Source organism: Octopus sinensis, linkage group LG4, assembly GCF_006345805.1.
Source record: "Octopus sinensis linkage group LG4, ASM634580v1, whole genome shotgun sequence".
In the NCBI taxonomy this organism is placed as follows: Eukaryota; Metazoa; Mollusca; class Cephalopoda; order Octopoda; family Octopodidae; genus Octopus; species Octopus sinensis.
Genome location: NC_043000.1, coordinates 83,524,484 through 83,539,928, shown reverse-complemented (window position 1 = coordinate 83,539,928; position 15,445 = coordinate 83,524,484). Strand labels below are relative to the sequence as shown.

General features: G+C 37.1%; 1 protein-coding gene across 1 annotated transcript in view; it reads right to left on the bottom strand.

The window, feature by feature from the left end:
- The window catches only part of LOC115210270 (ectopic P granules protein 5 homolog), a 117,210-nt gene extending 102,592 nt beyond the window's left edge, over positions 1–14,618 (bottom strand). Inside the window, exon 1 of the mRNA XM_029778761.2 lies at positions 14,486–14,618. Coding sequence (XP_029634621.1) covers positions 14,486–14,521 — 36 coding nt within the window. The 5' untranslated portion in view covers positions 14,522–14,618. The remainder of the gene's footprint in view (positions 1–14,485) is intronic.
- Positions 14,619–15,445: the final 827 nt, after the last annotated feature.

Here is a 15,445-nt window from a genome sequence, read left to right as displayed (position 1 = left end):
CATGTTATGAAAAATATCTTAATGTCTTAACAATTTTTCAAACCGATCATATGGAGGAATGGTGTTTGTCTCCATTTTGGATAAACACACACACACATATCTATATATATATATATATATATATACATATATATATATATATATACACACATATACACAAGAGTTAAGGAATGGAGTAGATAAGATCCAGGCTACATATGCCTCAAAAGAGGTATATATCCAAGCAAGGTGTATACCACAGGCCAAAGGTATCTTAATTAAATGAAGGTTTACATTGTCACAAGGAGGTACGTGTTAACACATGGAAGATTAAAATATAAATATATATATAGAATATATATAATCTTCACTGACTGAATTTACTGGATTTCAATGGCATAGGACTCTACATTACAATCCTATGTACTGTACAACATGGTTTGTAGCCTGGGCCACTAAAAGAACTCTTTTTGTGATTACCACCAGATTATATAAATCTACATATATATCTATATTAATATATATATATATATATATATAATATATATATATAATATAAATACACACACACATATACAGTAGCACCTTGGTTTTCAAACAACTCTGATCACGAATAAGACATGCTTTATCTCCTGTCTTTGTTATATTCATTTAATACAGTAGTACCTCAGTATACAAATGCCTCTGATCACGAATAAATTGTGCTCTATATATATATATATATATATATATATCACAAATAAATCATGCGTTCTTTTTATATATAAATTTGACGTGGGTGATTCTTTCTTGTCTTGGGATTCACAGTAAATGGCTGGGTGAAATTGCATGAAAAATTACACAGATGTGTAGAATGATCCAGTTGTGTTGCTGGACTTTGTATTTTTTTCATAGCTCCCATGGTTACCGAGATAATCTACTATAATAATACTCTTGTGTTTATGAATGAGAAAGGAAGGGGTGATGTCATACTTGGTAGTGGGATGATGAAAATTGTATGCAGAAAAAAATAAATCAAACAGCATTTCAACTGTGTGTAAATATATGTGTATGTAAAAGTGGAGTATGTGAATGTGTGTGTGTGTGTGTGTGTGTGTGTGTGTGCAAAGGAAGTGGGATGGTTCATCTTTATTCGCTTAATATTTGGACTTATTTTTTTGTTTTTTTTTGTTTTACTTTTGTTTTGTTGTTGGTCAGTTATTTTTAGCATTTTGACAGAAAAAAGTCCTTCTAAAATTGATTTTTCATTGTAAGTATGCCCAAACAAGTTGAATGCTTACGCAGAGCAGGTTTTACAGCTACATCATCCAATCCAACCAGGTGAAACTGGGCTTAGCTGCTAGTATATATGTATATATATATATATATATATATATATATATATATATATATTATATAAAGCACAATTTATTCGTGATCAGAGTTGTTTGATAACCGAGGCACTACTGTATATACATACACACACACACATATATATTATTGGATAATAAAACAAATGATTTACACCTGGTAGCTTACTGGTAGAGCACAGTCATTTTCACAGTGATTGTTATGTATATAGTAAAGGAAAGACAGAAGATAGAATATACGAGAATTTATTATTAATCACAACAATTGTTTCAACACATCAAGTATCGATCCCCCATGGGTGGGACACTCAACAACTGGTTCAGGAGCATCTGGCAGTGCAAATATGCCTCATCGGGTGATAAACAGACACAACTAATTAAAATAACAGTTCCGCAATATATCTTCTCATTTTGTAGAAAGAAAAGCAGCAAAACAAAGGAAATATTTTCATTTACATAGAACAAAAATAAAATTACCGATGCAAAAACGAAACAAACACACAGTATAGCAAGAAAAATATTAAAAATAATTGTTAACAAATGTGGATGTAAAAACGACCTCACACAAGCTGCATGGTGTGTGTACACTTGTTCAAACAAGCATCCATGAAAATGTAAGCATAAGCACGTGTATGATTTGGTGTACTCACGATCACAAAGTGAGTTAAACATCTACTTGGTGTTTATAAGAATGGGGCGCCTGACTGGCTCCCATGCCGGTGACACATAAAAAGCACCATTCAAGTGTGATCAATGCTAGTACCACCTGACTGGCCCATGCTGGTGGCACGTAAAAAGCACCCACTACACTCTTGGAGTGGTTGGCGTTAGAAAGGGCATCCAACTGTAGAAACCTTGTCAGATCAGATTGGATGGTGCTTTTTACGTGTCACTGGTGCAGCCACCTAGCTTGGCAGTCTGCAGTCAAACCATCCAACCCATGCCAGCATGGAAAGTGGATGTTAAAAGATGATGATGATGATGATGGGGAAGTTAAAAGTAAACTTAATTCATCCATACCTTAAAGTAAATTATGCTAACAGTTACACTAATTCATTCCCACTGCATTGTGCAAAAGTACACATGCATGTAGGCATATTGAGAGTCTTTCAGAAATTCTATTAATGGTCTTCTCACTAGTCCACAGAATAGACAAGGATTCCTCGGAGCAGAGACGGCATCTCCTGGAAATGATATTGTATGGTTTTGCATGCCTTGCTATGGACCAATTTTACTTAATTTTATTCTCCTTTAATCGCCATACAAAATCATCTAAAAGATGCTGAATGTCTCTTATTGATTGTCTTAAAACTGAAGACATGGTTATGATAACGATTCTTAAATGAATCAGCTGTCTGCCCAATGTAAACATGAGCATTTATCATATTTATTTGTATATAAGGCAGTTCCAGCAATATTTTCAGATGTTGTTATTGTGTTAGCTCTATCATAAGCATTTCTACTACTACAATTTGGCCGTAATTGATGTTTTTCATTGCGGTTTACATCTCCTTTGTTCATAATTAAATGCACATGTTTGCTAGATCCAGTAGGTGGGTTATTGAACCTTTGTCACATTTTACTCTTGTTTATGTGATGCATAAGCTGCTCTAAATTAGCAGAGTCAATGTAGGATACCTTCACAGTGTGCTGATTAAAACTAGCATATTACTGATTAGAATTAGGGAAACATTTGTCCAAAGTGGCAAAAAATTTTCCACCAATCTTGGTTGAAACATGCCAACCAAAAATCGGGTTGAATCTGATTCCTATATCTGTTGTTAGGCTTATTTGATTGAGTATGTTGTACAGGATTGGAACAATTTACAGTGTTACAAGCAGTTGGGTTATTATGTCGCATGCGTCTATGAGTTTTTGCTGATAGTTCATTCTCTTGACCAATTCTTCCTGGCCTGTATTCTCTATCTGAGTGAGTTCTCAACCGTGACATTGTGATGGTGTACAATATGTATTACAATTGGAGGAATTACTGTTGTAGTGTATGCCTGCTTCTTCTATATATTGAATTTTTTCACAGTACCCAACCCTAGCTAAAGCAGTATTATAATAAGTTGCATGTGATTCGAAAATTTTATTATTAGGGGATAATCTAGAAATTCTTGTAGAAATATTCTTAACTAATCCCCATATTATCGAGAGTGAAAGGTTGGATGCTACATTTATGTACTTAATATGATCATTTGGCTTATAAAATGGTTCAAATAATCCAGTATCAAGATAGAAGGTAAAGTCAAGAAAAATTTACTCTATGATAATCTTGTCCCATAGTAATGTTTAGTCCTAAATTTTTTTTTAAATCTAAAGAAATTTTCCAGTGCCTTTCTAATTGTTATTACTACTACTACTACTACTACTATCCTGCTGCTCTTCAACACTTTCTGCACTGTCAATTTTCACCTACTCTCACTTACATTCTACCTGACTCATATGCATCATCAATTATGCCTCCACTCTTGTCTGCCATTCACTATATCCATTCCCTCAACCCAATTTCTATAAACATTACTTTTCGTTATCTTCCCTCCTACATATTTATTATTGGTCAACCCTCAACTTCTGACTTTCACTCATCATATCTGTCTCCTCACTGTCCCCATCACTAACCATTCTTCACTATTGTCATACCATCTTGCAACCCCTACCCAACTACACTCCCAGATCATCTATCTCTACTCACCTCTATTTACTTTCTTGTACCTTCAAGGTCCACCTTGACATGTCATCACCACTATTTTATCTCTTTTTCCAGCTCTAACTCAATTACTACCATCTACACTTCTATAATGTATGTAGCGACGTAATTCCCTTACAACAAGAAACCTTATTTATTCTGGTCATGTCTTTCATCATTTAATTTTTCATGTCCTAGCATAAACATAAAGTCACCACCCACTCATCTGTTGCCCCACTCAGCTGAAGGAGGTCTTCGTCTTGAAAGGGGATCTTAGTCTTATTAATGGCTGCACCATGTGGCTAATGTTAGGAAGGGTTTCCAACCCAAACAGACATTATAACATGACTCATCAACAGTCTCTACAATAATACTATCACTCAGATTTTATCTCCTGGAATACAGATTTCTTTCAGATCCTAGCAGGAGTACTACAAGGTGACACTCTTGCACTTTCCCTTAGACTTCTCATTATGAAATCCAACATCAAATGCAGAAAGAAAATGAATTCCTGAATAATATCTCGGAAAAAAAAAAGAGAGAGCAGACATCATTTTTGCAGCTATTATTACTGATACAATTTATACAGATGATATAGTTCTTAGTTATGATACTATTAAAGAATCTCAACTGATACTATTAAAGAATCTCAACTACAACAGGTTGAGGAAGTTTCAAAATAGATAGAACAACACATCAATAACAATAAGACTGGGTTTACGGTTTTCAATCAACCAAAAGAACACATTATATTGTCAAAGGATGCAATTTTGGAATGTGTAAATGACAGAAAACTGGGGTTGTGACTAGAAAACTCAGAAAGATGATAAAGTAAGAACTGAATTGAAATTTTTAGCAATGAACAAGATGTCTTGCAATATGTGAGTCAAATCTATCAAATGACCTGAAAATACAATTCTCTAGAGCTGCACGAGAAAGCATATTGGTGTATAGATTTGAATACTGGACACTTACAAAAGTAATAAAAAGTGAAGTAAGTGGAATGTACACCAAAACATTAAGAAGGTTGAAAAGATGATGAAGAACAGGGAAGTGTGGAAAAGACTAGTTAAGGGGTCCAAGAGCACTTGACATGATGCATAAAACATGACATTATGTGTGTGTGTGTGTAATGATGGCAGTGAGGAGGACATAATAAGAATCCCAATTGGACAGGGCAACTGATAATGCCGAATATCAATAATAGATACAGAATATAATTGCGAGGAGGTTTTCAAGAACCCACAAGGCCTGAATATTCATTTTATAAATATTCATAAAATGCATGGAGATGACACAAGTGCTATAATGCACAGGAACCAATCTTAGATGGAAAAAGGAGCCAGGCCCAGAGTCAACCTAGTTTTTGAGACCTCCAGGCTCCAAACTATACAAAGTAACAGAACATCATGAGGTAAACTGGTTGCAATCTAACAAGCAGGAAGAGTGATGACAGTTTGAAAAGGATGTTAACTACACCTTGGAAGCAACAGCCAATCATTGCTCCCAAACAATGACAACCATTATCATCAGTGTAGTGAGTGAGAGTTTAGAAGTGGAAGAGAAGGAAACAGTGAAACCACTCTATGTTAAGAGTAACAGGATTAGTAAAATCCATCACTTAAGTGGCATAGAAGATGGCAGAAAGAGAGAGACAGAAAGTGAGCTGCCTTGCAAGCAACTGCACAGGGATTTATGAAACAGCTGCTTGCATCGTTCCTGCTTGCATGTGCTGGATAAAATTCATTGAAGAAGATTCTCTACAACTAGACACACTTCCTGTCACCAGTCTCACCTATTTCTAGGCAAAGAATTATTTCCCCCTAAACTGCATAGACCATATGCATATGAAACAATAATGCTGTGAAACTGCTGGAAATAAAACTTGGTCCCAATTTTTTTTGGTGTTGGCTCAGCTGGGCAACAAGGGCAACATCCTTGCATCTGCCACAGTATATTGCATATGAATGTCTTTCTCTTGACATTGTTTCCTAAATGCAAATAAACATGTCATTTGTTTTTAATCATCTTGAAAACATGTTCAGTCTAGGGGTCTATTTGTAACAAATTGTGATTCCCACCTTATATAGTATTTTTACGAAACTTTTGAGCAACAACCCCAAAAAAATCCTGGATCCCCTGATATATATACACACATACCCAACAGCTTCCTCCCCACCAGTTTCCATGTACACAACTCACTCACAAGGCTTTAGTCAGCTTGGGGCCAAAGAAGAAAACACTTGCCCAAGGTGCCTTGCATTGGGACTGTGGTTATGAATGACAATATATATATATATATTACCTTTTACTCATTTAAGTCATTTAACTGTGGAAATGCTGAGCACTGCTTTGAAGAATTTTTAGATTTTTCTTTTGGTCAGCCAAAGGCTATAGAAGAAGACACATGCCCAATGTGCCACACAGTAGAACTGAAGCTGGAACCATGTGATTGGGAAGCAAGCTTCATACCACACAGCTATATCTGTGCCTAAAGCTTCTTACCACACAGCCATGTCTGTGCCTATATATATAAAAAAACACTGTATTGAGTAGACTGTCAAATGTTGTTACACACTGCTGGTCACAATGCACTTCCAATTATGTTTTGATTATGCCATTCTTTTCCATCTTAACCCAAATTGCTTAACTAAACCATCTTCCCATTGTCATGGAAGCCTTACAAGTAGTTTTTTCCAATCTCTTGGATATCATTCAGCGACTGCCACTCAGCATATATACATATATATTTCGCTTAGGCATTTTGAGATGAATAACCAATTGTAGAACTCAATATACATATGCTTCAGAACACAGTATTAGACCAGTATAGAGTGATAATAAGAAAATGAGATGACAAAGGAATAAATGATTATATTGTGAACTTCACTAGCTTACAGCTGTTTCTGCTATAAGATGCAGTGGGCTTATAGCTGAGTGCCTAAATATGAAGTGCCATTCAAAGCTCTGATGAAGTTATAAGGTGTTATTCAGGCACTCAACTCTGAGTACACTGCATCTTATAGCAAAAACAGCTGTAAACTAATGAAGTGCATACAATAATCGTTTATTCCTTTGTCATCTCGTTTTCATATATATATATATATATATATATTCTTTTACTTGTTTCAGTCATTTGACTGCAGCCATGCTGGAGCACCACCTTTAGTCGAGCAAATCGATCCCAGGACTTATTCTTTGTAAGCCTAGTACTCATTCTATCGGTCTCTTTTGCTGAACCACTAAGTTATGGGGACGTAAACTCACCAGCATAGGTTGTCAATCGATAGAGAGACAAACACACACACACATATACATATATATATATATATATATATATATATACGACAGGCTTCTTTTCAGTTTCCGTCTACCAAATCCACTCACAAGGCTTTGGTCAGCCTGAGGCTATAGTAGAAGACACTTGAACCCGGAACCATGTGTTGGTAAGCAAGCTACTTACCACACAGCCACTCCTGTGCCTATATTATTATACATATATATATATATATATATATATATATATAAAGGGTAAAGACCCCCTTCGGTCATGAATGACCATGGGATTGCACCTAGAAAGTTACCCTCCTAGACACAAGTCTGGGCAAGGTTGTTTATGGAAGACCAGCAGTCGCCCATGCATACCGGCCTCCCCTCTCCACGTCACCGATGTTGTCCAAGGGAAAGGCAAGGGCCGATACAGCTTGGCACCTGTGACGTCGCAACTCATTTCTACAGCTGAGTGAACTGGAGCAACGTGAAATAAAGTGCCTTGCTCAAGAACACAACATGCAGCCCGGTCCGGGATTCGAGCTCACAACCTCGCGATCGTAAGCTCGATGCTCTAACCACTGAGCCATGTGCCTTCATGAGCCATGCGCCTATATATATATATATATTTACTGTTAGGGAGGGAAATGCAGCACACGTAACCTTTTAATTTATCAGAACCTCCAAGGCTAGTATGGGCAAAGGAAAATGTTATTCTCAATCAGAATTAAATAGTTATGGCTGCTACCTTCCACCACTAACCAACAGTAGAAAAATAATTCTGTCTCCAACAAACATTCCATCATTAATGTGCCTGATTTACCAAGGACTATTTCCACTGAACCTATGAAGCCTTCAAGATTAGAAAAGCACTTGAAAAACTCTAACTGACAAACTAAAGACTTATCTATTTCAAAGCAATCTGATACTAGTTTTGCAACAGCCAATGTTGTCAAGTATATTTAGAGTGGCATTAATGCAAGAAAACATGTCACATGCCTCTTACAAAATTGTATTACTGATTACTAGAGATGCTGGTATGGTTGAGTGGTTAAGAAGTTTGTGTTTCGTAGCCACATGGTTCTGGGTTCAGTCCAACTGCATGGCACCTTGGGCGAATGTCTTCTACTATAGCCCTGAGCCAACCGAAGCGTTTTGAATGGATTTGGTAGCTGGAAACTGAAAGAAGCCTGTAGTGTGTGAGTGTGAGTATACATAAATGACCTTGGGATTGCACCTAGAAATTTCCCCTTTGAGGCACAAGTCCAGGCAAGGTTGTTTGTTGAAGACCAACAGTTATCCATGCATACCAGTCTCCATGCCACAGATGTTATTCAAGGAAAACACAAAAAAACTGATACAACCTGGCATATGTAGCATAGTAACTCATATATATATATATATATATATATATATATATATATACAGGGAGAGAGAGAGAGAGAGAGAGAGAGAGGCAATGATGAAAGGCCGAGACCTCTGGAGATATGCTGTGATTGAGAAGACCCAGCAAGGAAAGTGAGATAACAGCTGTAGCCTACACCAGTGTTGCATGAACAGCCCATTTAAAAAGCACCTTTGATTCATCAGGCAACATTCCATGCTTGAGGAGGCCTATTGAGTCAAGTAAATCAAAATCAAATCAAATCACAATTGAATGGAAATTGTAGTTGTGGCCATTATCAGTGCTGGTGGCACGTGACAAGCACCATTTATTCATGCATGGGTCGCTACCAGAGCCACCTGACTGGCTCCCCATGCCAGTGACACGTAAAAAGCACCATCCAAATGTGGCTGATACCAGTGCCGCCTGACTGGCTCCCATGGTGGTGGCATGTAAAAAGCACCCACTACACTCTCGGAATGGTTGGTGTTAGAAAGGGCATCTGGCTGCAGAAACATTACCAGATCAGAGTAGAGCCCTGTGCGGACTCCTGGCTTGCCAATCTCCAGTCAAACCGTCCAGCCCATGCTAGCATGGAAAACGGACGTAAAACGATGATGATGATGATGATGATAATGATATATATATATATATACACACACACACATATACCATGATATCTGATACCTTGCTGTACTCAAGAAGATCCATCCAACACAACAAAATTGATACCAGTGCTGGTGCCACATAAAAAAAACCACTTGTGCTGGTGTCACATAAAAAGCATCCAAACATTCTGGGAGTGGTTGGCATTAGAAAGGGCATCCAGCCATAGAAACCATGTCAGAACACACAATGGAGCCTGGTGCAGCCCCAGGCCTTACTGGCTCCAGTCAAACTGTCCAACCCATGCCAGCATAGAAAACGAATGTTAAATGATGATGATGATGATGGTGTGTGTGTGTGTGTGTGAAAGCATGCATGCATGTGTGTGCATGGATATGTGTATGTATGTTTGTGCTTCCTTGTCTTGACATTGCATGATAGTTGTAAATAATTGTCACTATTATACAAATGGTGTCCAATATTTATTTCCAATATTCTGCCAGAACATGTCAGGTCATGGTAAAATGCTATCTCCCTTTGGAAACAGGGTGGGGGTTGGAAACAGAAAAGGCATCCAGCCATAGAAAATCTACCTCAATAAATTCAGTCCAACCTATGCAAGCATGAAAAGGTAAACATTAAAAAGATGGTGATGATGATGATTGCTAAATCCAGAAAAAACATATTGTATTAGTGAAGAACTGATGTTACCAGCTGTTAGAGAGATTCAACAAATTGTTAAGTTGTACAAATCAAAATAAAATTCCTTTGAGCCATGACAATTTCTTGAAAGATGCCCAATTTCCCTGGATGAATGAACTCTACAAAGGACTGAAATTTTACTGTAAACCACATTCCATTCCAAAAACAAAAAGAAGTGAAATAAAAAAAATAAGTCAAGGGTTACCCAAATATTTGGTAATAGATACTAAAAGAAAATTGATGTCATTTTGTGGAACAGTTTTTTTTAACCTTTTGCCATTTAAACCAGCCATATGTGGCCCAAATATTGTTTTATGTTAAAACTGACCAGATCTATCCTCTCATATACATAATTGGGATATATATGCTTCTCCCTTGTTAAAGGGTCAAGTAGTATTAAAATGTTAAGGTGTATCATGGATATGTGTTGTTCCCTTATTAAAACCACTTCACCGAGCTTCTGTTGCATTGCAGAGAAGTTTCATTAAATCCTGGTTTAATTGAAGATAATGAGGATGGCCTTGATAAAATGATCTTGAGTAGATTATTAACTCTTTAACTGCAAAATTAGATTTCATTGTTACTCCAGTAATAATGTTTGTTAACCCTTTTGTTACCATATTTCTGTTGAGATACTCTGTGTTTCTTTCAATTAATTTTAAATATAACAAAAAATAGTCTGGGCAAAGTTTAGAAAGTTTCTTCCCCTACTGGCAACAAAAGGTCTCTCACTCAGAGTGAAAGGTAGATTGTATGACGCATGTGTGCAAATTGCCATGCTTCACAGCAGTGAAACATGGGCTGTGACTTCGGAGGACATGTGTAGGCTCGAAAGAAATGAAGCTAGCATGATCCGCTGGATGTGTAATGTCAGTGTCCATGCACAACAGAGTGTAAGTGCCCTGAGAGAAATGTTGGACATAAGAAGCATCGGATATGGCATGCAGGAGAGACGTTTGCGTTGGTATGATCATGTACTATGGATGGATGAGGAGAGATGTGTGGAGAAGTGCCACTCCCAAACTGTTGAAGGAATCCTGGGTAGAGGTAGACCCAGGAAGACATAGGATGAAGTGGTCAAGCATGACCTTCAAACGTTGGGCCTCACAGAGGCTAGGACGAAAGACTGAAACCTCTGGAGATATGCTGTGACTGCGAAGACTGGACAAATGAAGTGAGTTCATGGCTCGCAGGACGGCCTGCTGTGCTAACCTTGGATCGTAGGGTGACCTGCTGTGCTTGAGGAGACCTATTGAGTCAAGTACATCAACATCAAAATAAAAATCAAATAGATATTGTAGTTGTGATACCCATGCCGATGGAACGTTGGGTCTCAGAGGAAATGACGAAAAACCGAGATCTCTGAGATATGGTGTGACTATGAAGACCCGACAAATAAAGTGAGTTCATGGCTCGCAGGAGACCCTGCTGTGCTAACCTTGGATCATAGAGTGACCCACTGTGCTTGAGGAGACCTATTGAGTCAAGTACGTCAACATCAACATCAAAATAAAAATCAAATGGAAATTGTAGTTATGATACCCATGCCGGTGGCACATCCAAATGTGACTGATGCCAGCGCCCCCTGACTGGCGTCCGTGTTGGTGATATGTAAAAAGCACCAACCGACCATGGTCTGGCCGCTGTGCCGGTAGCACATAAAAAGCACCCACTACACTCATGGAGTGGTTGGCATTAGGAAGAGCATCAAGCTGTAGAAACACTGCCAGATCAGACTGGAGCCTGGTGCAGCCTCCTGGCTTCCCAGGCCCCAGTCGAACAGTCCAGCCCATGCTAGCATGGAAAATGGACGTTAAACGATGATGATGATGAATTAGTAAAATAATTTAGTTTATCATTAAGCTAGTATTAGGAACATAAATTGTGACTAAGGTTTGGTGGAAGATTTTAATTCAGAACTTTTGAAAACAAGACATTTGTACTACAGAGCCAGAGGCAGTTCCAGGCGGGTTGGTATCAAAGGGTTAAACAACAAGCAAAAAAAAGAACTGGCATTTTCTGCAAATCACATTGTTTTAATAAACTTGACATATCTCAACAAAAACAATTTCAAATATGACATTCTTCAACAAAAGACAGAATCATATATTGAACAGCTTTCTACAGTTAAGGATAAAGATTTCCACAGTATTTTACTGGGGGTTAATTAATGTTTTGAGGGAGATTGGAAGGCTTGTAAATATACTGTAGTTTTGGGGGGAGGCAGATGATGCCATCATCGTATCATCATTTAACATCCGTCTTCCATTAAGGCATGGGTTGGATAGTTCATCACAATCTATTAGGTTAGAGGACTGCATCTACAAAGAGTAATTCATTTAAAAGTAACGCCAACAAATTTAACAATCTTTTTCCTCAACAGCAGTAGAAAATCTGTGGGTTATAAAAAAAATGATTAAGGATTAAGAGCACAGAGTCCACCAATGTAGCAAACTTACATAGAATCCTTAGCTACATTAAAGGGTTTAGTGTTTTGTTTTTATTTTATTTTTAATATCCAGGTGGAGCAGGCAAGGCTCTGTGGTCTTTTAAAAAATTTGCTTCCTAACTACATAATTTGGGGCTCAGTCCAACCTTTGTGTGCGGATTTGGTACATATAAAGTGAAACAAGCCAGTCGTGTGTGTGTGTGTGTATTTGTGTCAGTCATTTTGCTTTGAGAACGTACAGTGGCTGTAAACGAGCGCCACCGTCATATAAGTGGTGTCTTTGTTTTATATCTTCCAAGAAAACAGATCAGCAATGGGGAAATATTAACTTACTTGGAAACAGATGAGGATTGGCAACAGAAAGGGTATCCAACCACAGAAAATCCGCCTCAATGAATTCTGTCACACTTATGCAAACATGGAAAAGTGAACGTTAAAACGATGATGATGATGGGGCATTAATGTAGAAGAGGAGAGATTTTCTGTTGGATACTAAAATTCAATAGGTTTGATGATTGGAATGGTCTGAAGATAATCTATTGGTTTGGTGACAGATTAGTAACTATACTATCTCTTTTTTAACGTTAATTGCATCCCCTAACACATCTCCACAAGACAAACTTCCATCCCCAAATTAAATACTGGCCACTGTCCATCAGTATTGCCATTCTCATTCTCGCAACTAGACCCTCCCATTTGAACAAATTTCTTCCTCACTGCACAAGATAGATACTTAAAATTTGTCGCTCGCCTTCCCGTTTCACAGTTTAAATAAGATCCGATGAGACTTCGAAGTCACTGTCAATAAAATTGTAATATAAGAAACTACACATGAACTGAGTCTTTTATTCAGTGAATGTTCGTTGTTGTTATTCGTGTGAAAATATTTCAACTGTATAAGTGCTGTATGTATGTGTGTATATATACATATGTGTGGTTGGATGAATAGATAGATAGATAGATAGATAGATAGATAGATAGATAGACAGACAGACAGACACACATACAAGCAAACATACGCGTGTTTCACGATAATTGCATTCAATCACACAAATATATATTCTGGGCATGATTCGTAATTTGTTTTAATTTATCCATAGTAAACTGTAAAGATGTTTAGAGTAAACTAATTTGGAGCGGGGAAAAAGCTGGAATTATTCCGAAGTAAAATAGATGGCGAAAAAACAACCCTTTCACTGTCAGAAACAACATTTGTAATCGATACAACCACTCTAAAATAAAATGTAGGAAATTATACTAAAAGAAAAGACTACTGCTATCGAATTTGATGCCTAAGATTTTCCATTTCTGCAATTGATATTTTTTTCATCCTCCAAGTTTCCACATTTGATAAATAATAGATAATATTTTTCTTATATATATATATATATATCGTGATACCAGTAAAGGACGTTGTTACAATGTATAATTTCACCTAAACAATACGGGTAGAGAAATGTACAAAACCACTAACAACAGACAATTTATATGTATGTATACGTAGACATCGTCTGTATGTGCGTATATATATATATATATAAATAACTGGGCAACTGAAGTAGGTACATTAGTGGAAAAATCACCAAGAACATTCAGTTGTCGGATATATTTATATATATTAGTGTGAACAAAATATATGCACCCTACAATCAGGTGGATTATTTACTACGATTTTACCTTAAGTCACCATTAAACAATAACTATCACTTTCTTTCATTCATTATTTTATAAAAGGGTTGTGATCTATTATTTCCCTCCAAACGAAAATGAAATACTGTTTTCAAAATAACAACATTCAATGCTAATCAAAATATAATTGCATGCAATTAATTCCATTTACATATGTACATTTATGAGTGTGTGTGTATTCCGAATTTCTAATATATATATATATATATATATATATGTGTGTGTGTATGTGTGAATGTGTATCAGTGTGAGAGAGAATATTGGTTTCTTGAATGTTAAAGGACCAAGGAATAAATTATAAAAATGACTGAAGATCAAACTGCGTAAATGCTGAAATATATATAAGCGAAGTAGAAATATCTTACTCTTGTTTTCGTCTTCGGGCGTGCTGCCTCCGCCATGATTACTGTTTACATATCACATGTTGTCGTTATTCTCTCGATCTCTCTCTCACTCTCTCTTTCTCACTCTCTCTCTCTCTCTCTCTCACTTTCTCTCATCTTCTCTGGCTCTCTCTCACCCTATCTATTGTTCTTTCGCTCTCTCTCTCTCCGTCTCTATATTTCTACCTATCTCTCTCCTACGACTGTGCTGTCCTCTCTTCACATCTCTAATACCATAATAACCACCACCGCTACCACAATCGAGACAACGAAGGAGATACTACGCAGCATTTGCTAGAAATGGCAGCCAAATCTTCTTCAAATCACATACTTCTGTCAATATAGAATATATTAAATCATAACATAGTGTTACACGGCTTGCATAAAAGACGGTATGGCCATAGCCAGATCTACTCGATCATCGTTAAACTGGGGCTCCAATTAATAGCAGACGAAGTAATATCCTGGTCGAATCAACAGAGAAAGCCTCTTTAGAGTTGGTCGTCTGCTAGAAATATCAACCAAATCTCCCACCGTTTTGAAAAGAGAGGGACACGTTAAATAATGTAGTCGTAGATATTCAAAAGATGAATTGGCCTTGACTAGAACACCATTGCTGCGAATTCTGCTCAGTTATAATTAACACGGGGCTAAATAACAATATATCCAGACTGAGAGAACTGCAATAGGTGTTGAAGAAGGGTTCTAAGAAAAATAAGAAGTATCAGTTTATTATATAATGTCTCTATCACATATAATAAGCATTTCAGTTCGGGCAGACACAGAAAAAGAATTCGGGTCAGTAAACAGTGTATCAGCATTTCCACGAATTTTAAATATAATGAAAATAACTGCATCTAATTTATTTTAGCAGCGAAATTATCTCGCGTGTACAAGGTCAGATCATTATTAGTACCCACCCACCTCCGCTATTCCCCCACC